Source organism: Onychomys torridus, chromosome 9, assembly GCF_903995425.1.
Source record: "Onychomys torridus chromosome 9, mOncTor1.1, whole genome shotgun sequence".
Lineage (NCBI taxonomy): Eukaryota > Metazoa > Chordata > Mammalia > Rodentia > Cricetidae > Onychomys > Onychomys torridus.
Window position 1 is genome coordinate 105797741 of NC_050451.1, and position 26261 is coordinate 105824001.

The 26261-nt window shown below is 42.9% G+C and overlaps 1 protein-coding gene across 1 annotated transcript in view; it reads right to left on the reverse strand.

Moving 5' to 3' along the window:
* Dct (dopachrome tautomerase) overlaps nucleotides 1-25343 on the reverse strand; it is a 36914-nt gene extending 11571 nt beyond the window's left edge. The window contains exons 1-6 of the mRNA XM_036199316.1: nucleotides 24537-25343; nucleotides 16278-16577; nucleotides 13928-14028; nucleotides 13116-13282; nucleotides 10061-10240; nucleotides 8100-8235 (exon numbers count right to left, since the gene is read on the reverse strand). Coding sequence (XP_036055209.1) covers nucleotides 8100-8235; nucleotides 10061-10240; nucleotides 13116-13282; nucleotides 13928-14028; nucleotides 16278-16577; nucleotides 24537-24831 — 1179 coding nt within the window. The 5' untranslated portion in view covers nucleotides 24832-25343. The remainder of the gene's footprint in view (nucleotides 1-8099; nucleotides 8236-10060; nucleotides 10241-13115; nucleotides 13283-13927; nucleotides 14029-16277; nucleotides 16578-24536) is intronic.
* Nucleotides 25344-26261: the final 918 nt, after the last annotated feature.

A 26261-nucleotide genomic window follows, 5' to 3' on the forward strand; every position in this document is an offset into this window, starting at 1 on the left:
ACCTTCCCTGTTTTATGTTGTTTATCATGATACCGTTTGTGAAGCAAAAGATTGGAGACTATTAAATGCCTGCTGTGACTTCAACATGCTTTGTCCCCATCAAAACTCATGTTGACTTTTAATTCCCAGTGTAAAGTCGTAAGGAGGTAGTGGGAACGTTGAGTGAGTAAGTCATGAGGGACCCGCCTCATGTGTCAATGAGTGACTGAGCTGCCTAGGAGGACCAGAGTCCAACTACTAGAGTCGGCTATTATTGAAGGTGGTTTTCTCAGCTCTTGGCTTCCTCTCTTGAGAAATACTTTCTTACTGTCTGTCTTTACCAGGAATTGACTCTACCTGAGACCCTCAAGTCTAAGAGATCCCAGCACCACCCCCTCAGACCTCCAGAATATGAGCTAAAGAAATCTATCTGTATAATTTACCCCATCTCAGGCCTTCTGTTATTGCCATACACAGTGGACTAAAGCAGTGCCCATCTACGGGAGACTGGTGGAAGTGTGATGATAAACCTACGTAGCAGATCACCAGCCAAGCAGAGTAAAAGAAGAGAGAACACTCTTCATGAAAGGATGTGTGCTGGCCCAGAGGGGAATGGAAAGGGAACGGAAGGGGAGGGATAGAGGAGAGGAAGGGACGAGAAGGGAAGGAGGAGAAGAGAGGGCAGGGGAGGACAGAGTAGGCAAAAGTCTACAGTATATTTCCATTTAATTAAATATGTAACCTATTTGCTTCTATGTTTATAAAATACATCTAGGGAAAAATGGGAACAAGTGGCTGAAAGGTAGCAGTGATATCAAGGCTTCGTTTTAGACATTTACATTGTGAACCTCTTATGTACATTATTAATTTTAGAGAGAGTTGGAGGTATAGTCTGGTGGCAGAGCATATAATTAGCATGCATGAAGCCCTGGTTTAAATCCCCAGCAGCAAATAAAATTGAAAAGTTAAGACACTATGTAACAACTTTATAATTAAGGGAACTATGTAGAAATAAATATATGTTGTTTATAAATCATAATTACTCTATATACAACTTGAAGCATGAAAGAAACTATGAAAATTGAAATGGGGCTAGAGGGAGGACTCAGGGTTCAGAATGCTTTTTGTTCTTGCAGAAGACCTGGGTTCAGTTCCCAGCACCTACATAGTGTTCCCAGGCTGTAACTCCAGGTTTTTAATGCTCTCTTCTGGTCTCCATGGACACTGCTTTCACATAGTGCAAATAAGCAGACACCCAGATATACGCACGCATTAAAAAAAAAACAATTTTAATAGCTGAAAATGGAATTATGAGAATTGTAAAGCTTTTTGGGGGGCTAGGGAGATGTCTCTGTGGGTAAAGCATTTGCCACACAAGAACCCACATAAAAAGCAGCTTCAGGAGAAATGACTTATTTCAGCTTACAGTTGTAGCCCGTCATGAAAGAAATCAGGAACTCAAATTGAGAAGTAAAACAGAGACATGGAGACATGCTGCTCAGTTTGTTTTCCTATGCAGCCCAGGACTTCCTGCCTGAGGGTGGCACCACCTATGACTTCCTGCCCTTCTGCATTAATCACCAATCAAGAAAATGCCCACAGGTCCATCTGAACAAGGCGTTTTTCCCTAATTGAGGTCCCTTCCTCTCAGGTGACTGTACCTTATGTCAAATGACAAAATCTAGATGAGAGGGGGTGGCGGTGATGAGACTGGCTTTGGAGTCTTGTGCATTTAGGATTAGGGTGGAAACAAACACAGGATCTCGCTGTGATCACCTGGTCAACTCATGGACTTCCCAACCAACTTAGAACTCCCCACACACGCCCTGTAAAAGGATAACTTGGAACCACAAAGAGATGTCACCTCTTCCAGCTAGAGGACTTGCACCAAGGTAAGTGTGCTGGTGAAGCTGTGGAGAAAGGGGAACACTCACACACGGTTGGTGTAAAATTAGTAAAGCCACGATGGAGAGCAGCATAGAAGGGCCTCAAAAATGAGAAACAAAACCACTCTGTGCTCCCAGCCTCCACCACAGGGTTTGCATCTAGAGGGGATAGTATGCCAAAGGACACCTAAAATTTCTCACCATACTATTCACAGTAGCCAAAATGAGGACTCACTCTCCCTCCGTACACAACAGAGGACTTGACCTTAAAAGGTAGTACGAGGGCTAGGAGCGCAGGGCAGTAGGTAGGGTTCATGTCTGCATGTAAACCTGGATTCCATCCCAAACCACATAAACTGTGTCTTGAAATTCTACACTAGATTAGAAAGTGGTGCAGATATACAATGGAAGACTGTTAAGTTGCTTTTTTTTAAACATAGGGTCTCATGTAGGCCAGGTTAGCTCTAAAATTACTATGTAGCCAATGACAGCTGAAGTTCCTGATCCTCCTGCCTCTGCCTCCTGAGTGTTGAAATCACAGGCATGTAGCACCACCACTCTCAGCTTTTGTTCAATTCTTAAGGGTGATTTGTGGTCTTCTGTGACAATGTAGGATCTGGAATACTTGGTGTGAGGTAAAGTAAGCCAGGCACAGAGACCATCTGCATGTCCCTAGTTAGATACTTCCAGGAAGAGCATCCTGAGGCTCTAGCATGGATCCTTTCTCAGCAGTCAGCTATTTAACTTTACAGTGTACTGGCTTCCCCGTTTTTTCCTATTTTCTGAACTCTGTCTAAATCTGATACAGAAGAAAGCAGTGCTTAGCTTTCCAGTGGCCTAACCTCATTTTCCATGATAAATGTGTGGATTTTCTGTAACTTGTAAGAATTATTGGAATTTCAGACATTACTTCAGAGTTTTCCTCCATGTGAATGTTCTGCCTTCTCTTCCATCTTATTGTAACCCTACACAACATTGTAATTCTCTTGCTTGTAGAGATTTCATGAAAATAATTTTAATAAAAACAGTATGGAGCATAGTTCCATAAATTGACTCATGAATCTGAAATTCCTGAAGCTATAACTCTGTCAACTAAAATAGTTTAACCTAAATCTCAATATGCAAAGTCATTTAGAGCTGAATTGGCTCTTTGTAAACAGCCTTAAGTAAGCATGTGTTCTGAAACCAGTGACAAAATGCGATTGATTCCCTCCACCTTCAAAGGAGGGTTCTGGCTTTCTGTTTTGTTTATTTTTCATATGTATACAATAATATATTATCACCCCTCCCCCAAATTTTCAATATGGAAGATATTAAAAGTAATGAAGACCAAGACAATTTAGTGTCTAGCATCCTTGAACTCAATGCAACTTGTAGTGTTTTTCATTAATAAAGTTACCATGTAGGTTCTCAGCTAGGACAGGAAAAGAATATGACACTATGACAAAAGAGATATTCCATAAGCTAAGAAAGGAGGATTATGAGTTCAAGGCTAGTATGGGTGATGTAGTGAGATCCATTGCAAAACAGAAAATAAGAAAGGTAGAGGAAAGATTGGGGTGTGAGGAGAGTACCCTATAACCTGACAGCAAATGAAGAATTCAACTCTTAGTTTAAGGGCCATCAAAGTAAGAAACTCTGATGAGCTCATAGTGTTAGTGAAATAAGACAACTGTGGTCCTACTGCCTATTTCCTCATGTACCATTTTATTGGAGCAGGACACTCAGTAGTTTGCACATTATCTATGGCTGCTTTCATGCTTCAGTGAAAAGGATGGGGATACAGCAAATGCTGAGCATGCACTAGAACTTGGGTTTGGTTCCCAAATAAATAAATAAAAGCAAGGGAGGGAGGCAGGGAGGGAGTGACAGCCATAGAGAAGGTAGAGAGGAGAGAGGGGAAAGTTGAGTAACTGAGTAACTGCAACAGAGTTTCTCGGGTATGGAAACCCCAGAATTCTGCTATCTGGCCATTTATAGAAAAATGTGGCCTGTGCCTGTAGGCTTTAATGAGGTTCATGGGCTTCCTTACAGACACAGCATTACTACAGAAAGCTGATTTACTAGCATTTTGCTATTTCCTTTAGGAGCAGAGGAAGGTTTGTGATCTTATCCTCAATCCATTAGAGAACTGCATGATTCTACTGAAAATAATTTGAAATACTGACAAAAGAAGTTGTAACATTTTCCTTATGAATAGGGAATAGTGTGTTCAAATGTATTGTAGCAGGTGCACACTTTACCAAAGCCTGTTCTAGAAACATATAGTATCAATGAAGAACAGAGATGGCAGATAGACACCAGGAATTTGGGCATGAGCCAATGGCTGAAGTGATAGTCAAGGAAACAATCTGAAACATGGAGTAAGAGACTGCAAGAAATGCCAAAGTCTTAGTCAGGATTTCTATTGTTGTGAAGAGACACCATAACCATGGCAACTCTTACAATGGAAAACATTTAACTGGAGTGGTAGCTTACAGTTTCAGAGATTTAGTTCATTATTATCATGATGGGACATGACATCATGCAGGCAGACATGGTGCTGGAGAGGTAGCTGAGAGTTCTACATCTTGCAGAAACAGGACATGAACTGAGACACTAGGCAGTATCTAGAGCATATATGAGACCTCAAAGCCACCTCTACAGTGATACACTTCCTCAACAAGGTCATACCTACTCCAACAAAGCCACACCTCCTCACAGTGTCCTTTGGGGGCCATTTTCCTTTAAACCACCACAGCTGGCTTGATGCAGATGGCATAAATGGCTGCATAATTATCACAGATGAGTCCCCATCTGGTCAGAGACAGGGACCTACAATCCACCCTCCTGAAAACTCCATCATTTATTATCACTACACAGATTTGACAGGAGAATCAATTTCTAGAAGGAATAATCAACCCATCACCTTTGATCCCAGGATTTCCTTAAACTCATCTTGGCCACTCTTGAATCCATCCAGGATGCCCAGTAATCTATATATTCCTGGGACATTGCATCCTTTGAACTCCTGGGCAAGCTGAACATCACTGGAAACTGCACTTTCACTGACATCTTCTCTTTTGTATGACAGGTTCAGTAAAGGACAATGAGTCACCTTTGAAACTCCCTGGGACTCTGTGTATCAGCTGTCTCAGTACATGACTGTCTGCACTAGACTAGACCAAGAGAAGAAACTTCAATTAAGGCTTGGAAGTTCAAACCCAACACATAATTCACTAATCCTCCCCCACAGACTACCTCAAAAAATCATTCTTATTTATTTATTTTTTTTTATTTTTCATTTTTATTTTTATGTTTTTTGCCGGAGCTGAGGACCAAACCCAGGGCCTTGCTCTTGCTAGGCAAGCGCTCTACCACTGAGCTAAACCCCCAACCCTATTCTTAATGATAACATTCAAATTATCTCTGGAGTGTCTAGAGCATCATCACATTATCCTGAGGTAAAGTTACTTTGATAATTAATAAGTACTGTGTTTTTCCCACTACAAGATGAAGACATGTGATGGGAGGCCCCATGTTGTTCAGCAACACTCTCCAGATTGAACAAGTTGGGGCTAAATCAAGTCAATCTCACTTAGAATCCAGTGTCCTTCTTGTGTCACGGAGCCTCCCAGCAGTGTACAAAGACAAACTTCTATAAACTGATGAAGCTATGAACTGACAAGTTCACTCAAGTTTATGTGTTGAAGATCACCCTCATTGATGTGCCTACATTTAGAGATGTGACCTAAAAGGAGGTTACTTAGGTTTGTTGAAGTCTTAAGGGTGGGGCCCTGATGTAATAGGATTAGTGACCTTCTAAGAAATAGCATAAGAGACCTTACACTCCCACCCCCACCTTTCCACCACTCAAGGATACCCCCAGGAGGCCCAGGAGGAGAGCAGTCATGTCTTCAGTGTGGTGTCCCCTATCAATTTCTGTGTTTGAATGCCTAGTTTACACCTAGTGGCATTCTTTAGACATGATAGAACAGTTAGAGGGTAGAACCTTGCCAGAGGAAGTGGCTCACTACGGGAGGACTTTGAGGTTTTATAGGCAGGACCCACTTCCTGTTTACTCTGCTTCCTGTCTGTTGATGCAGTGTGATTGGAGACCTTGATCAGCTGTATCCCCTTACACTGTAAGTCAAAATAAACACTTCTCTCTTCCTATTGCTTCTCATCAGATATATTGGTCACAGAGATAAGAAAACCTTATACAGAAGCCTACATCTGATGCTAACTGTGTCAGCATCTTGATCTGAGACTGCTGACGCCCTGCTCAGAACAGTTGGCTGCAGTTTAAGCAAACAAGTCAGTAGTGTGTTACTACAAAAATCTGAGCAAGCTAAGATACATTACAAAATTCAACAAATGAATGAAAGATTCTGGAATAATGTAAATCTGAAATACTTCCAAAAACTTAAAGCACAAAAGGGGACATTTCCTTTTGTGATGGATCCTCAATCATCTACCTAAGACACACAGCTCTGAAAAGAGCTAGCAAATATGTAATGTGAGTTGAGGTCCTCCAAAGTAGACACCTTTGCTGGAGGTCAGCAGTTGAAAACCAAAGTTGCTCTTCTGTAGATCTTCACAGCCAACTTTAATGAGCTGTGCTTGAGAAAGAAACAGCAACTGCAACACCCAGGAGCTGACCTGGTACTGTAAGCTAGGCCTGAACGCGCTCTGCCAGACATAAGCTGTTCTGTGAACATCAGCATCCAACAGGGCCTTCTGTGACTTTGATGGATCAGGACCAAGCCAATATAACCCTACAGGCATGTCTGAGCACAGACAAAATACCCAGTGTCCTCTCTGCTGTCTGTTACAAATGACTGCTGCTGATTTACCAATCAACAGTGTCTAGTCTTTCTTCCCTATGGATAAGTGCTTTGGGTACCCAGTGATAGAATCAGCCTTTCTTCCTGACAGGATTGACCCAGAATGAGACTCCCATGCTTCGTTCCACAAATCATCTGGCACAGACCCAAAGCTTAACAGTCTTTTCTAATGCCCATTGGCCAAGACTTTTCAGCCATCCTCTGTTTTTTCCCTGGAAGGTGTTGTAATAACCCAGCGTGTTCATCTGCAGAAGAAAGAAACAGATGCCATATGTGCCAAGCCCTCAGTGGATACCTGAACCTTACGTAATAACAAACCTCATACATGCTGTATATTTCCTGTACGTGCATACCAATGACAAAGTTTAACCTATCACCCAGGAATAGTAAGAGATTAACAAACTAATAAAACAATAGAACAGTAACAACTTACTATAATAAAACTGATATGACTATGGACTGACTAGCTCCCAAAATATCTGATTTACCTTATTCATCTTCCTCTTTCTCCAGACCGTGGTTGACCATAGGTAACTAAGCCACAGAAAAGGGGTCTGCTTTATAGCTGTGTTCCCAGAGGACCACCTCCAGGTGAGACACATTGCGATGGGCAGCTGAACACTGTGGCCCCAGCTGGCACATTCCCTGCTTGAGTTGCCTCAGGAGAACTCCTTGGGAAACTTGTCTTTAAGAACTAGCGTAGCTTGGAATTTTAAAATTGACAACCCCATTGCCAGGTATTGTCACAATTGCTTTGTTTCAAAGTGAGACTGACATGAGGGTTCTCAAAGAAGTCTGTGGCACTTAGGGTGCTAGAGAGCCATCAGGACCCCGAGAGGACAGTGCCAGTGCTCTCTAGTGGCTGTCTCTTCTCACAGGATGAAGCGACCCAAAGTAAGTGGCCCCAGTCTGGGTTTCATGTCACCGCCATGGCTGGAAAGAAAGCATTTGTGGTTCTCACCCAGCCAGCATTCCTTTCCCGCTTTCTTTCTGGCTAACCAAGCCTTTGTTTCCCACAGGTGACAAGCTGAAGGTGGTTTGTGCATAGTTAACTTTCCTCAACACTGCTCATTTGCCAGGGAAAAACAATTGATAGCTGTGCTAATTTAAGGTATACATTCTGTGAGATTATTGACGGAACTCTGCTAACTTGTAAACTGCCCTCTGGACTATAAACTCATGGTTGATTTTATCTAAATCCAACCATCCCTAAAGGATTGGTTCTGTGTAGGGACTTCATATGCTACCTAGCCATGTTTTCCACATGGATTAAAATCAGTGTATAGGTATTGAGATCATATTGTTGACATAGAATGAAATATCATCAAACCTTCACTGCACTGAAAACCCAAAGAATCTGATAGATTACATAGAAACAGTTTCATGTGACCTGAATCTCTGAACATACCACAAAAACAGGATCATTGGCAGCCGAGTGTGGCAAAGCATTTGTTCCATTCAGGAAGGAGTGAACCAAATTATGAAGGCTCATGACTTGAGAGTCCAGTGTGCCATCTGCTTTATCAAAACCTTCAAGAGCATTCCTGAGAGAAAGCAGAGAGTCAGTGACTTCAGTAAAGATTGGCAAAGGTCTCTGTGTTATCCAACCATCTTCTAACTTTGGATAAGGATAGGAGAGGCTCTGCTGAGAGTTCTTTCACTTCAGCCTTTTGTAATGCTTTTCTAGAAGAGGAAGAAACTCAATGGATACTGCCCCTGCACCTACTGGGTTACATTGCTCTAAGTGCATAGTATAGCTCCTTATCTTTATTCTTCTTTTCTATGTTCTTGAAAGACAAGGACTATGTTTCCTTTATATTTTTATTGACAGTTTTTTTTTTATCTTGCTCAATACATGGGCTGTATTCAATAAATGAATTTTGAATCAACATAGAATCTTATATTCATATTTCTCAGTGAAAAAGACTATTGACTTGGCTGGAAGACACTTATCCTTCTAAGCATACCCCAGAATTTCCCTTATTCTTCTCTCTTTTCCATTTATATTTTCAGTAAATTTTACATGTCTTCTACATCCTGGCACAGTGATATTCAAAAGTAAGATTACCTTGGAATCACTGAAAAAACTTTTCATGACCTTTTCTTAGAGTTTCCCATCCAATAAGGATAGGTGGGGTCCTAACAATGTATGTTCCTTAGCAACTTCTAAAGATGCTAAGTGATTATGATCCAAGAATCACATTTTAGGGAAACATTCTCAGCTCAAATCTAGAGAGAATACAATCTGGCTTAAAAGCATTTTTGTCATAAGGAAAAATAAATGAATGCTCCTTTAAAAAAAAAAAAAACACTCTTAAATGTTACCCTTGACCTATTTTTCTTTGTTTATTTGAGGCAGGGTCTCATTATGTAGTCTTAGCTGGCCTGAAAGTCACTATGTAGACCAAGTTTGTCTCAAACTCATTGAAATCTGCCTGTCCCTGCCTCCTAAGTTAAAGGCACGCACCACCATGGCCTGCCCTTTGCCTACTTTTCACACCAGTTGCAGGGCCATGTCCACTTCTAGCACCAGCTCCAAAGCTCTACAACATTCAGCAAAATTCCTGAAATTCAGTTTAGTCTACCCTGCTCCTAGCCCCACATAAGTAAGGAAATTTATGTGGGGTTTGGTGGATTGTGGAGAAAGAAATCTGGTTTGGGAGAAGGCCACATTCCCTTGCTTGGCTGCCTCATGTGTCTTTGTTAGCACCTTACTTGCATATGTACTCCCTAATTCTTTTGGGGTAAGAAAAACTGGTAGTTGGTCTTTAAGTTCAGGTGTTAGGTTATTATCTGTGCAACACTTTGAGGTGAGTCTGAAAAACTCCCCTGAGAGTCAGACCCAGTATCAAAATCTGTGGCTGGTAAGCTTCTAATGCCAATAATAAATAGTACAAAGACTGTTAAAGCATGATAGTTAATGAGGTGCCTTGGTTCCCAAGGCAAATCCTATATGTATACAGAAATAAGAAGTTAGGATGGCATTTAGAAGCTAATGAAACTACAGTACTGGTAAGAGAGTATTTCCCACCACCAACCCCTCCTTAGCCTATGTTTTCATGCCTTTCTCCAATATTTGTATTTGTAGGTGTCTGCCAATACCTGGATTCCTTTTGGCCCCATACAACTACAAGCATGATAGTCCAGTGCAGTGGTTCTCAACCTATGGGTCGTGACCCTGTTGGCAAAGCTCTGTCTTCAAAAATATTCACATTTCAATTCATAACAGTAGCAAAATTACAGTTATGAAGTTGCAACAAATACAATTTTATGGTGGGGGAGGTCACCACAACATGAGGAACTTGATTAAAGGGTCACATCAGGAAAGTTGAGAACCACTGCTCTAAGGTAGAAGAGGTCAATGCCCACCTGAAGCTGAAGGTAGAGTTCTGGAAGAAAGGTGGATTGTCAAACTTCTGGAGAGACAAGCAATCTTGCACATTCTTTAAGGTTGGCAATTTCTCATTATTTCTTCCTACTTGGTTTCTTCTTAGCAAACCTTCGTAGGTTCCATTACACAGTGTGACTCGGCGGTTGTAGTCATCCAAGCTAAGATTTATAGGATTGAAAACAATATGCCTTAACTTTGTAGATGGTGTCATGAATTTGTTCCAAGCAAATCAGTAGGAGCCATGGTCATTAGTTACTTTACATGGTCAAAAATAGGTGTAAAAATATTACCCTTCAGAGTTACCATGGATAGAGACATTTCAAAAATGTGAGTGCCCAAAATGTGAACACAGGGGTAAATGTGATAATAATTACCATTCTATTCAAAAGACTGTGACAGGCTTTACAAGCAAGAAGATGGCAACTGTCATTGCAACTGAGTCTGAAAAAATTAAAGAGGTGGGACTAAGTAGCCTCTGTTACACTGAACTAAGCCAGTCTGGGAGGAATGTATGTGTAGAGCTGGGAAAAGTATTTGGGTCCACTGGAGACAAACAAGAAGCCAGAAAAACAGATAAAATTATACAGGTAAAATGGAGTATTAAAACATTTTTAATATTTAGAGTGATAAAGTCTCAAGCACCTCAATTTGATTGTCCTACATTGAATACATACATGTATATACACATATGCCCCCCACACATGTAAAGTTATCAATATTATATCCCATAATTTATGCAGTTAAAATTGTGGTAATAATTATTTAAAGTAATAAGTTTATGATTTGTATAAATAAGCTATAATGTGTAAATAATAATTTTTAGTTCATATACTTATTTATGCAAGTGTATGCACACATGTGTGTAGGGGTACACAGACCTGGGGGTTATGTTTCCTTGGCGAGAAGCCAGCAAGCACCATGAGGCCTCTTCAGTCCCACCTCCTTGAATCTGGGTTTACAGACCTGCCTGGGATGCCCAGCTTATTATGTGTGGGTGCTGGGACTGGAACTCGTTTTCATGGTTTTTCATCAAGTACTCTGAACCAGTATGTCTCCTCTGCAGGTCACGAAATAAAAATTTTCTCAAGTGAAAAATAAATGCCATATTGGGAACTGTGTGAACACGGTTGGATGTTAATAGTTAGGTGGTAAATGTGAGGCTGAGAGAGAGGGTTCACAACACATGCTTCTGGCATCCTGAATTCTCACCACCAGTGAATTAACTCGTGGGCAGAGACAGATTTTAAAGACAGTGCTGTGTGGGTTTCAAACAGTGAGGGGAAATGGTTGGCAAATGGTGACGGAATAAGCAGACATGGAGGACGCCAGGACCTGACACCAGCTAACAAAATCCTCCAGGCATCGTTTCCAAAGTGTGTTCCAGTGAGCAGGTCTGTGAAATGAGTTCCAGATTCAGACATGTTTAGGTTCCCCTACACAAGTAATACTATGTTCATCTATGGAGGCTACAAGATGTTCCAAGTAGTTTAAAACACACACACACACACACACACACACACACACACACACACACACACACACACTTTGAACTCAGTATTCTCTAGACATATGTGGTCACAGAGATCTCTTTTCACATCACTTGTGAATAGCCAAAAGCACAGTGAGCAATGGTGTTCTATGGGACGAGTGAGACTGTGCAAAGGGATCTAGACTACCTACTTGTGGAGGCCTGAGAGCTTCAGGAGGTGCAGAACACAGAGGATGGATCCCTGGGGCAGGGCTGGGCCCTCGAGGTGGCTACATGTCCAGGAGCAGTGCTGGCCAGGGAGGCAGCCCTGAGGTAACTGGGTAATGGAGGATAGGGAGGCCCCGTAGTGCAGTTCAAAATGTGGGAATTTGGAAGAAAATAAATAGATGAAGGAAGGCAGAGTAGCCTCTTGGAGAATCTTTATCTGGGACATCGTTGTTATCCTTTATCCACAATTTTGTTTTTCATGGTTAGTTACCTGCTGTCAACACTGGTCTAGAAATATTCCTACAATGTGCTGAGAAACTGCAGTATTTTGAAAGAAAAAGAGAGACTATGTTCACATCGGTATTACCTCAGAACACTATTAAAATTGCACTATTTTATTATTATATATTATTGTTTATCTCTTACTGCACCTAATTCATAAATTAAATTGGATCATAAGTAAAAAGAATCAGAGTTTGGTAGGATCTGCGGTGTCTTGGAACAGGTCCCCAAAGGTCAGGTGGGCTGGGGAACTACACCTGAAAGCACACTTTGAAGAAAGAATTCTTCCAGGACTCTGGGCCACCTACTTGCTCATGTGGCTTTCAAGGATTAAGATATATTTTTGAGCCTCCCACATCCCATGGTATGTGCTTCTGTCCTGTACAACTCCTCAGAGACCTTGTGACCCAGGCATACCAGCTTACTTCCAGAAGCTTCTCTAGAATCGTGTGTGGTGCCCCCTCACCTAGAACCTACCATCTGCCCACAGCTTCCTGGCCTTACCCACATCTAGCTGGGGTCTGTATCACCTTCTGTCTCAGAACCATCAGCTCCATACCCTTGTGGACTTGTCCTGACTCTGTTCTCAGCTTTACACCACACGCACACACACACACACACACACACACACACACACACACACACTTATTACAGAAGTCCTCAGACTGCTAGGTAATTTATTTACCACAAATCAGTCTCTGTAAATACAGAACAGCTGGATCATTCACCCTTGTTTTCCCAGCACTGTGGCATCACCAAGAACATGTTTGATGCTCAGCACACACTGGCTGGATGCAGAACTGCTCCTGATTGTGTACTCACGCTCCTGATCTCAAAATGATGCCCAAGCACACCCAACCCACTAACATGATTTCCATACTTTCACTTTTTAATTTGAGAGCTTTGAATGTTTAAATTCCTGCCTCCTGTGGAAAAACTGCTTTCAGGATCATGTAAGCATAATTCTATGTACCATGGAGAGAGAAATATAAAGAAATGTAGTGTCTATCTACCAGAACTAAGGAAAAACAGTCTCGAGAGCTCCATTGCATTACCTGTCACACACAATCTCCCAAGTGGAGAACCTTGAATTCTGACTAATCAGGGTTGGGTCATCTTGTCTTGCTGCTCCAAGGAGCTCATCTGTGCATACATCACATTCAGTCTTCCCAGTTGCAAAGTTCCAGTACGGCAAAGCAAAGGACTCATTGCCAATGAGTCTCTAAAAGTAAAGGTAGGTCCCATCACTTTATGTATGTGTCAGATGCTACACAAAGGCATATAAGGCAAAGACTGGCATGCTTCTTGGCCAATTTTATAACAAAACTAGGAATACCAATCAGATATATTTTTTAAAAGTCAATATATAAGAATATATTCATATATGTCCACATAAATATGTAAATCTCACATATGCATTTGTGCATATGTCTAAGTAAGCACAATGCAATTGTTCTGATTTAGTACAGAAGGAAATCCTACCATTTAAAACAAAGTAGATGAACCTAGAGGACATTATGCTGAGTGAAATAAACCATATTTAAAAAGAAAAATAATGCATAATCTCATGCACATGTAACATCTGAAAAAGAAACAATAACAAGTGCGTAGAACGTAGGGAAAATTGGGAAGATGAAAAAGTCTAAAGATCTAATGTATAACAGGGAGCAAAATTCACAACATCCTCAAACATAGGTAGTTTGTCAAGACAGCATACTTTACTCAACACACACAGAAAGGAAAGTGATCTGAAATGCTGAGTGTATTCATTTTCTTGACTAGTTATCACTGAAATAAGTATTTCACACATCATGTAGTCCTTAAATGCAAACACTTTTTAGATGCTGAGTGCATGGTTTTGACCAACCTGAAGATCTCTTTCCAGCCACAACAAGTGGTATCTGTGCCAAGTGACAAACGCAGGCCCTTGGTGTGAGAAGTCTATGGCCTTATAGGGGCGTCCCGGACCTAAAACAGTTGGGAAACGGAGATCAGAGAGTAGACTATTTAAGATGTTAAACCTTATCAGCTACATGTCTGTGTCCAAGAAGTCCACGGTGTCGTAGTTTAAAACCATTTGTCTATTAAAAAGCAACAATAAGAACAATGATGAAAGAGTTTCCTAAGCAATTAGCACCTTCACAAAATAGTCGCTTTCATGTCTCAAAAGTTTGAGTTTTAGCAGAGAAGCCAGAAACTCCAGTCATTTTCAGGAGTCAGTGTCCTGTTACATAATCTAATTCTTTCACAATAAAACATTAAAATAAAATGCTGTCTAAGAGCGTCAGTCATTGAGACCTAAATTAAATGTCTTTTAAAGATATTTTCTGACTTGTTCTTTATAATTGCATAAATTTATAACAGAGAGATTACTTAATAATGTAGCAACTTCAACCACACTTCCTGCTAATGCAGCCTTTATACAACCAAGAAGAACGTTCACGAATTCTGCCTCACCCATCAATCACTTAGAACCACCAGCTGACAAGCGTGGTCATTGAGACCAGAAGAGAGAAAAAAAAAAAATGCTGGAACCAATTTAGCTGGCCACTGGAACTGCAAATTTTAGCGAAGCGCTTTGGGCAATTTCACGCCCTTCTCGGTGGCTGCCCCATCCTTCTTCTGCCTTTCATGGCAGCTTTTGATGGCATGCAGAAGCTTCAGCTCTTTAGTTCTTTCAAAGTACCTGTAATAACTTCAGAGAGCTGAACAGATATGAATATAAATTTAGTTCCTAGATAAGACCAGAAACTACAGCTTCCCTTTCCTCCTGAGAGGCTACCCTCTCATAAAGCAAAAATTCCTCAGAGTAAGGACAGGAAAGCGATAAAGCTTACAGCCAGAGGAGCCCCTCATCTATCGATAAAGGAAGATGGATGCCTTCCTGTGAGGCAGGTTTTAACAACACTTGCACTGACAGTGGAGCTGCTGCCACTGCTCTCGGCCACAGAGCCTTTTTCAAAATGTCTTTTGACTAAAGAAAAGTTTCAAGTTTTCTACATAAAATTATGAGAAGGACGTCAAAGGGTGGGAACTGGTGATGGGTGTGAAAGAGCGAGACACCAGGTGGGGACTGCACCACCCCAAGTATGCTCAATGGTTTTGCCCACCCTGACCCCAGGGAGGGGACCTAGAAGTGGGGACAGCGGCAGAGACAGCCAAGTGTGCAGACTCTCATGAGAAGTTATGAGAAGAATCTGGAATGGATTCCCACTCTCCAGGAACAAACCAATGGCTTCTCCCCAGTCCATCGGAAACAGGGTATGATCTGTTGCTATTTGATTAATGAAGCGCATGACCATCCACCTCCTGTGCCATATTCCACCCAGTCCCCAAGTTTCAGGCTCTGGAAGAGTCCTCGATTCACAAGCAGCATTTTTTTGTTATTGTTGTGGAAGCAGGGGAACACATGGACTACAGTGCTCGTGTAGGTGTCCAAGGACAACTTGGTGGAACTGGAGGAGCCTCCCAGCATTTTGGAATTGTGTCATCAAGGAAAAGTTTACACCAAGCCATAGCAACATAAAGTTCTTCTTGCTTAGCCTTGTGTATAATCATGCCTATGTTGGATGCTCAAGAAATGAAAACAACGTTTATGGCCAGCAGGAAGGTAAAGACACTTGCCAAGTAAGCCTGGACACCTGAGTTCGATCCCCGAAACCCACGTCAAAGTGGAAGGAGAGAACTGTGGTTGTAGGCAGAAGCCGTCTGTCCTACTAGGAAGCAACCTCGGGGGAGCTTCCAACTGAAAGTCTGAAGATGTTTGAGTTGAAGGAGCCCCCGCGATTCCAGCAGACACTGCAGCTCTGAACAAGGAAATGCTGTGAGCCTGGCATATGTTCAGTTAATTCTCTAATTTGAAGAAAAGGCCAGAGCCAGCTTTCAAGCCAAAGTTGATTTTTTTTTTCTTCTGGAATCAAAAGGAATTTGCCTCCACTTTACCAGCTCATGCCTTTGAGAATTAAGTTTCACAGAGAACTAGGATTAGGCTTTGAACCAGGAATATAAGCTAGGAGAGGTTTGAAGTGTCTGCAGAACAAGGAAGAAACTGCCCCATTTGAAGTACAGGCTGTGTTTGGTATTTCTGCCAGTCGGAAAAGGAACCTCGCTTGAGGTTGCTTCCCCGTTAATTAACTTGTATCAAATGACTTCCACCCCATACCCAACCCAGTCGCAAGCCTCTAATAATGGATGTTAAGTCAATGGGGAAAACCCACCTAATAATGTGTCTCGAACAGAATAATAATGGAGCCAGACAAAAAAGTCATACACGCTGCAGTTGGCGATCTGTGGCTGGGTTCCGTTGGGTCCAAGCAGTCCCAGCCAGTGCTGTGTGGTGATGACGTAGTCTGGATGTACACTGCTCTTGGCCAGGTCTAAGGCGTTCAAGAACTGCTCCCTCTCCTGGGGAGTCAGGGAATGGATATTCCGCCGTAGGACAGGTGGCTTCTTCTGGTCACAACTGGGGCCGGTCCAGCCAAACTTGCAACCTCCGCAATTATAGCCAGCAAAGTTTCCTGATTTGTAAAAAGGGGGAAATGGGGCGTGGAGGTGAGGTTATTTGCTTTGGAAGAAAATTTTCAGTTTAATTCCAGGTAGAAGGGAAGAGAATAGATGTTACAACGGGCAAAGGGCCCTGAGGCATGACGGAAGACCATGCCACCACAGAGAGAAAGCTCAGGACAGGGCAGGGCCTCCAAGAACCCGGGGGGCTGCTGCCTTGTTCTTGGGCTTGCGGCCTCCGTTGCTACATGCCAATCTTTTTTCGTTAAAGCAAAAGAGGAGCAGGAGAAAGAAGAAAAAGAGGCGGAGGATCTCATCCCCAGGACCTCAGCCACATCTGGTTTTGGAAATCACGTTTTAAGATGGCAGTTAAGGCAAAACGAGAGTACTGAGCAGCCGCTACCCAGTATGACTGCTATCACCGTGCTCACAGAGGAGGACCGCATGCAGAGCCAGGGAGATCAAGGAAGCCAACGAAGAAATCTCAGAGGACGTCAGCCCCGCAGCCCCGCTCACACCTTGTTCTCGGGCTCCCACCTCCAGAACTAGTAGGAAACAACTGCTGTTCCTTCCGGCACGCAGTTTGCAGTGACTTGTTGCACCCTCCTGCCTCTTGTGTCCTGGACCTCTCTCTTCTAACATCCTCTCCGCACCCTAACCTGCCACGACCTTGCTAAGCTCTGCTGTCTAGGCAGCCCACACCACTGGCCCAGCACAGACAGATCCATTGACTTAATAATGCAGGAGGCAGAAGAAGCAGGTGGATCTCCGTGAGTTCGAGGCCAGCCTGGTCTTACTAGTGAGTTCCAGAATAAGTCAGAAAGAGATACACTCAGAAACTCTGTCTCAATAATAATATAATAACAAACGAGCTGACATCCAGCATTTGAGTGGCATCTAACTTTAAGAATATTGGTTTATTTCACAAAGGAGAAAAAGCACTAAGACAAAAATCAATGGTGCCTGGCAGATCATAAAAGTGAATTAGAGATCGAGGTGTCAAGAGGTGCAAATCCTTTAGAGTCTGCTGTCTGCAACAAAACACCTGTGCTTTCCCATACCAGAGGGACAAGAACCAGTGAGCAAGCTCTAAGACATCCCTGAGGACTGGTGGCTAAGCCTAAGTTCTTTATCTGCCTTTCTGCCATGTACCTGTCGGTTTACTTTGGACATAATCAGTCCCTCATTCCTTAGGTGCTGACACATCTGAGAGGAAAAGTTTAGCTATTATTCCCACAAGAAGATAAAGGTGCTTATCTCCAGAACATTGAAGTGATGTAATGCTGATGACCAGCTCCCTGCTCAGCCTCTGCCTCCGTCTCACACCCCCACAACTACTGCCTGTTCTTTCTTGTGCCTGAAACTCTTTTCCTAACCTTCCTAAATCCTTCCCTGTACGAGCTACCACCCCCTTAACGTCAGACAGATCTTCTCTATACCACATTCTGGCAGAACTGTCTGAAGAGGTGTGGAACCCAGAGCTTAGCACGGGCTAGGCATGTGCTCTGCCACTAAGCGGCACTCCCAGCCTGGGTCCCAGCAAGACAGAAGGACCTGACCTGTGTTCATCAGCCACTTGGCCTCATCTCCCTTTATTTATTTATTTTTAAGCATCAAGGAGACCTGGCTCAGTGGTGGAGCTCTTGGTTTCTAAGCCCAGCATCATCAGGACAAAGAGAGAGAAAGAAAATAGGTATCACCCACTGGGGTAGCTTTTACAGGAATAGCTTCTTTTTTTTTTTTTTTTTTTTTGAGAAGTGATTGAATAAAATTTTATGTCTGAAGAATACTTACTACTCCATTGAGCTTTCAGTCAACTGTTTTTTAAAGTCTGCTCAGAAAGTGCACAGTCATCTTTGGGACGACTTCAACGGGAAAACCCAAGGCCAGTGTGGGGCAGGATGCCAACAGTGGTCAAAGGCAAAGGATGCGTGTGCCTTTTGCTCTCAGTGTGTGTGCTGCTGCTGCTGTTGTTGTGTTCATACATGTTTATGTGGGTTTGTGTTCGTGTGTGCATATGTACATGCCAGAGGTCGACATCAAGTGTCCCCTATTACTCTCCACTTTATTTTTGAAACACTCTCTCACTGAACCTAGGGCTCACCAATTCAGCTAGACTGTCTGTCTGTCTGGCCAACAAGCTCCAAGAGCTCATCTGCCTCTACCTCCCCAGGACTGGAACTGCAAGTGCACATGGAAGCTGGAGAGATGGTTCATAGGACCCAGGTTTAGTTCCAAGCATGCACACGGGAGTTCACAACTGTCAGCCACTCCCGTTCCAAGGCGTCTGATGCCCTCCTCTGCCTCCACAATCTTCCAGGCACCAGGCATGCACATACCTGGTGCACACATCCACATGCGAGCAAGCACTCATAGACATAAAAATGAAAATAAATAAATATTTTTAAAAATAATAAAGTTTTTTGGGGAGACCTGAGGGAAATGGAAGGCAGTTAGTCAGGTTGTCTGAAGTCACTGCCTGGCTCATCATGCTTACTGGACCTTAATGAAAGACTTTCAGACACAAAGACCCAAATGAGAAGCACTAGGATCAAAACCTGAAAGTTTTAACACTTCCTAGTTAATAGTTGGCATTATGTTATCTTAAATAGAACAGTCTCTTTCATAAAATAAATCAATAAAGTCAAAACAGAAAGTCAACCAAGTTCTGTTTATTTCACTAACACTTTCCTACAAATATCAAAATTAAATCATTAAAAAGTAAAAATTAGGTATGCAAAGGTTGTTAAGGACACATTGAGCCTGGCTTTCTGTGTGGTTGCTAGGGATGGCACCTTCAGGTCCTCGTGGCTGCACGGCACATGCTTTAACAGCTGACCACCCCACAATTCCTTCCATTCAGTTATTTCCGTGGACAAAAAACAGCCTTTAAAATATTTTAAATAGTAAGAAAAAAGACACTTAAGTTTTATAGCATTCTTACATTAAAAGACATAAAAATACTTTTGACTCTTGAGGTCTGAGCTTGTGCTGTGATTTCTATACAGTGTTGCTTCTTTATGATTCTCCTGGTTGGTGGAAATACTATCATCAACAACTGTCTTCCTCATTTATTTATACAACAAATAATTTACTGAACATCTACAACCTAATTACCATCAATGCTAAACAAGAGTTCATAATGTGAAGGTGGGTCATATACGGCAGGGGATACATTGGAAATCTCTGTATTTTTGACCTAATTTTTATCTGAACTTAAAATTGTTCTAAAACATTGTCTTTCCTGGGGAGAGCAAAAATGGAGAGTTGAGGTTTCTGGAAGTTGGGGTACATAAGATTAACATGCATTTTTCACTTGTATGATGTTGCCAAATAATAAATAAAATATATTCTACTTCTAAAAACAGTCTTAAAACAAGTTTCAATATGCCTTCCTCTGTCCCCACAGCTTTTTATATTTTAAAACAACTGTCCTTTGTGTTGAACCTCTCTGAGCTTGCCATATCAAAATAAGAGTTCTGCTCCACAGAGTTCTTGGGAAAAATAAGTGTATTGTAATAGACCATAGAGAATGGTGTCTGAGGCCAAACAAGCTCCATTCTAAGTGTTATGTTGATAGTCTTAGGAAATTCTGCTTTTCAAATATCAGAGCAACGACTTGTCTTCACTATCCCAATTGCTAACCTTGAACGCTGTGTCCATTGCCCTCTTTCTACACAGAACGGATACCACGGTGCTAATAAATGCCACTTGAGTGATGGAGGGAACACTGAAAATTGAAAATGGGCATTTTTGGGGGGCACTGGGGAATACAGACACAAATAAGGCTACACTGCAGAGTAGAGGAAATGGGGGAAGTGTGCACCATGAGACACCAACACAGCCAGAACTGCAGAAGTCGAAACGGAAAACTGAGAGTTGTGATCTGACAGAAGACAAAACAGAGTTCCTGACTTAGGAGAACACATCACTGCTTCACAGCCAGGGTGAGCACAGAACTGTAAGGGAAGCAGAGTCTCACACACACACACACACACACACACACACACACACACACACACACAGTCAGCCACTCACCAGAAAGCACTTGCTACTTGTCATGTATAATCCAGAAGTTTACTTAGTTAAAAAATGCCTTTTCTATATGTACATCAGGTCCCTTCCATTTTTTGGCTTATAGGCCTAGCCTATAGAATTTATCAAAATACTAAAAACAGCTAGAAAAATGTAATGTGCCAGCCTGGCACACATGGTGTCTATTTCTTCAGATTTTCTGGTTGTATCTTGCACCAGCTTAATACGAGGCACTCTTCCCATTCATGCATCAGCAGTAAGAAATGCACATGGAACACATTAAGAAAAAATTATGTTTTGTTGTTGTTGTTGCTGTTGGGGAACAGGGAATGGGGGATGATTCCAATCTATCTCACATTGAGTATGTTCTTGAGAAAAAAATTACATTAAAAGAATCAAAACCCTCTCCCAACTTAAAACTAAGATGAGGAGAGCGAAAACATCCACACACCACATGTTCCTACATGCACTGCACGGCTCAAACTCAAAACGCTATTAGACTAACTAAGCTTAACGACCACCGATTAGTGAGTTTACAAGGAAGTCTAAATAGCCTATTCCTTTTAATTAGAGATTCTATTATTTTAATAACAATACTTTATACTCACACAGACCCTTTCATCTGCAGAGCTCAAAAAGATTTTACAAGTGTGGGTTCATCATTATCCCCATTTCAGAGATTGGAAAATGAGGCACTTCGTCACTCGTACAAACAAGAAGTTCTCAGCCAACTGTTCGAAAACTATTTGGTGCCCCAGGATTTCAAAAGCCCAGAGATCCAGCTGCACTGTCATCTGCTCACCAGTGCTAACTGCCAGGTGAGCCCCAGGATGTGTCGGCCAGTGCCACGTCTGCTGACCTCTACGTTGAGTCCCTTGGTATTGCATTCAGCATTCCCCCATTCATCACAATACAGAATAGAAAAATGCTGTATAGAGAATTGGAGCACAGAGTCTGTTTAGTTTAGTTTTTTAGTTTTCCTTTATGAAGCTAAAAGGTTCCCTTAGCAGTCTTCAGAATATCTAAAACATACAAAAACACTACCCAAAGAATGCAAATCACTTAGTCTTTAAGGAGGAAACATAGAAGATCACGTGTCTGTCTTTGAAACATTTGGCATGTCACAGAATGACAAGTACATACACAAAGCAGCTTTCTGTTGCACATCTCTAAGACTTAGTCTTGTGTCTCAAGACTCAGGGAAACAGACAAAAACGGAGCCAAAGGGGCTGACGATGTAGCTCAGTGGTAGAAGGACGGCTTACTGTATGTAAGACCTGGGTTCAACTTCCAGAATTTCAAAACAAAACAAAAAAAAAATTTTTTTAGTAAGTTGTAACAGGAGGAGGAAGAGGTGTTGGGACCATCATTTACCTCTTACAACCTGTGCATGGACCTGAAGACACTGCTCAGTGAAACAAATCCCCCACTGTACAATAATGCCTGGCTCCTCCTAAGTGAGGAATCAATAAAACAGTCAGCTAGCCAGAAAGGACAGAAGCATGGTGGTCACCAGGGACGAGGGAGGAGAAGGAAACATAGAGGCTCATTTGATGAGAACCGTTACGGTGACACATGGTGACTACATTTTGGGTATCCACTCTAGAGTACGGTTAAAGATAAGGTTTTGTACACCTCAGAACGTGCTACCAGGCTGAAGCTCGTATTACGTATTCCTGCAAAACCACAAAGGCAAGAAAGACAGGAAACTTCTTGGAGGTGGTGGACATGTTCCTTACCTTGATTACTGTAAGAGGAACAGAAAGGCATACAGCTTATTAAATTGTATATATTGATTGTGTGCAGAACTCTGTATGGCAACTATGCTTTTTTATCTTTATTTATGTATGTTTTGGGTGTTTCGTCTGAGAGTACATCTGCACACCTGAAGAGGGCATCAGATACCATGGGACTAGTTATAGATGGCTGTGAGACACCATGTGGTTGCTGGGAATTGAACTCAGAACCTCTGGTAGAACACCCAGTACTCTTAACTGCTGAGCCTTCCCTTCAGCCCCCAGCAATTATACTTCTTAAAGCTAGATGAAAGGAATAATCTATCAAACTAAATATTAGGAGCAGTAGATCTTAAGCAACCTTAACACGTGCGCACGCAGTACAGGATGAGCTATGGTGGTGAGTGAGCTGGAGGCAAATGAACCCTAGAAAGGAGGTAAAGCACAGGCAGAGGATGGCCCTCAAGGGTAGTCCTGGTGATCAGTGGTGGGAGATGGGGGCTGAGCATCTCGAGGAAGCCCTGCTGTTAGGAATTGGCCTCTGGAAAATGTGAAATCTTTACTGAATCTGAAACTTGAGGCCAGGCCCTACTCCTGACCCATTGCCTCTGGAACAGTAGTCCTTGTTTTGTTCTGGAAGTCTGTCTCTCTGACCCAACTTGCTGCCCCTTCTTGATGAATATTCAAAATACTTCCTCAACAAAGAAACAGCAAGTGTGCTTTCCATTCTGCTGTGTCCTGTGGTTTCCATGTCCTCTTTCTAAAAACAAATGTGCTTCACTATCCAAGAGAAAAATATACAGATGGGGTAAGATGAACGACCTGTTTTACCTGACCTGCTAAAGCATTCTGCCCCTCTAAACCAGAGATGCTCAGTGATTGAGAGACACAGCGTTTTGTCATCTATTGACATGGAAATGATTGCCATACATGGCTCTGGAAGTTCGGGGCAAAGGTTACCCATGTTAATGTGGTTTCCAATACCACAAGTATGGAATCCAATGCGCCCCCCCACACACACACTGGGACTGAAAACTTATGAAGCAATACCTATTGAAGCAAATGCTTAAATGGCTCAAAAAACGGATAATACATATTCAATACGCTATCATAACTTGTCACAATTGGTATGTAAGGCAAAGTAGGACCTGAAAATGCCTTTGACTCACATAATCTAAAGTAATTACAAGGACTGTGGATGTAGTTCAGTGTTAGAGCACTCTCCTGGTATACACAAGGTCCTAGGTTCGATCTCTCCTCTAACATAATAGTAAGTACATCATAACGAAACTATAGCTGGCTTGTCCGTGCTCTCCTATGCATCAGCAGCAAGTGAGGAAGCAGAAACATGCCAGAAGGGAAGGCTGTGTGCAGCCGGCCCCTGAGGCACGATGTCGGAGGACCTTGCTGAAGCTGCTGCTTGTGGGATTTTGGTTTTTTGGATGCTCTGTCAGACACTGAGGGTTCATCACAGTTGTGCCTGGATTCTGGAAACCAGAAGAGGTGTCACAGAGGAAAGCTTAAGAAAGGCAGAGAAAATTGAGATTTCAAAGAACAAATATGGGGAGACAGGGTTGTGAAGAAGGGACAGTGAGCAGGTCTGAGAGCCGCTCAGGTGAATTGGGTAGAAGGAAGCCGCTGATCCCTCACAACACTTCAGTGAAGAAGCTGCTTTGCCCCAACTGCCCAACTTTGCCAGAATTACAGTCCAGTCCTGGCTTGAACAAAGCAGATGGACCCTGTTAGTAGTCTCTTCAAATCATGAGAACTGCTGAGGCCAGGATTCCGCAGCACCTGCCTCCTCTGCTGCCTCCAGATGCCAAGCCGCACCCAACGCCTCAGCAAGTGTGAACCCATTGCAGGAGAGGCCCCGAACCATCTTGAAAGGACTTGTTCTACTTTCAAAGCAGGCTCTCCATCTCTGTAGCCTCCCCTCCCAACAAACAAGCCAAAGGTATGTTGGCGTGTGTTCAGAAATTCAGGCTTGGCCCAAATAATGTTGATTTAGTTTTCATAAGCACATGTACGGGGTGTGAAAGATGTAAGCAGTCCATCAGCCTTGCCGAACAGACTGGCCACGGAAACAGCTAGCCTAAATAGTTCGTCACCAGTCATCTCTCCCTCAGAAGGGACCACTTTCCCAGCAAGGATTCTCCACCAAGTTCAGATTCAGGGTGAAGCGGCGCTGCCCCAGGGCCTCACCTGTGCACTTGCATGTCCGGTTGAAGAATTTTCTTGGCCACTGCTCACGGTCATCCTGGTTTCGAAGGACATACGGGCCACTCCAGGGCCTGGTGTCTGTCTGCACCTCTGTGCACTGGCCCCGGCCCTCTTGAGACCCACAGACGTTGGCCGGCTCGGGGCCCAGAGGCGGGCAGCACTCTTTGTTCAGCACACCATCCAAGGTCATGCAGACCCGGGGAAACTGGGCCTGAACTCCGAGCAGAATTCCACAGCCCAGGCAACCCAGCAGAAGCCCCCACTGCACAAGACCCATGCCTTCTTAACTGGGAGACCTGGCTAGGCTTCCCACCTGTTTTCTGTCCAGCTGTTTCCCTTGTCTTCTACTCCTGGGTTCTGGAGCATTCGCTAACTCAAACCTCCTTTTCTTTTATTTTGTTTCGTTTTTTAGTTCAAACCCTTTCCTCTCACTTCTCAAAATTCCCACCTGAATCACAGAACCTGCACGTGTGCACATGCGTACATGCCCATGCACATGTTATTTTATGTGACTCAGACAACTAACACAAATTTAATTTCAGCAGAAGCTCCTCTAATATCAAATTTAATGAGGGGAGCGCTTCACGCCAGCTCTCCCCGTTAAACCAGGCTCTGTCTAATTGAGTTAATTTAGAGTGCTCCAGCCATACTGCTCATTATGCTGCTGTTCTACGTCCCCTCCTTCTCTCCTTAGCCCTTGACTTTAATTGCCTTGAACTCAGTTCAAAAGCCAAGCACCGTTCTGGCTTTATTCTCTCTGGCTTGCCAAGCCACGGGGCCTGGTGGGGTTTTGGGGAAGGCTGGGAGAAGCCGTCATTAGGGGGATTATAACTAGAGAAATCCTCTTTGTTAGCACATGACCCTAAGTGCACAGTGAAGCTGATAAAGTGTCTGGCTGTGTGTCAGGAGGGCAAAATCAGCCTCTTTATTGGGCTCATGTGTCCCAGCCAAGCTTGTGACCTCAGACTTCCCAGTGCATCAATAGAAGCAGTGAGCATTCCGTCAAAGGCCCTTTACAGACCTGTGCATCGCTAAGCACGTCTCCCTCATGACTGCTTACTGACATGGGAGAGAGACCGCCACGGGAGATCATGCAGCCCCTGAAATAAAGAAACGTTTATTTAAGGCCATGTACAAGGAACTGCTTTGTCGTACAATTAGGAATCCTCTTGCCTCCAGATAATAACCTCTTCTTCTCTTGTTTAGCACATCTGTCTGTACAGGAGATTTTTTTAAATTTACATGGAAAAATATGCTACCAAAGATTCACAATTGTCATCATCTTGCTGTAAAGAAGGCAACGGGACAAGCCAGAATGGGGTTTGCAAGGAAATCTTTTGATTGCATTGAAGTTTGGCACAATCAAGCTTAAATCTAGGAAGCAATGACCCTACATGCTTCTTCTGGGGGTAGCATGCGAGTGTGCAGACAGGCAATGGTGACCGTTTATCAGAGCGCCTGTTCCTTCACGGTGGAGAAAGGACTGGCTTGGTGCTGTGAGATCTATACAAATTGCAAACTTGAAGATGCCCCAGCTGGAGAATTAGAATACCTGATGCATGGACATAAAGTTCCTAGTATTAAATTTCAGAGGAATTCTTAAGGTTAAGAAAAGTATTCAGGAGCTGAGCTCATATCCCATGATTTTAATCGCAGCATTCAGGAAGCAGAGGCAGGTGAATCAGTGTGAGTTCAAGGCCAGCCTAA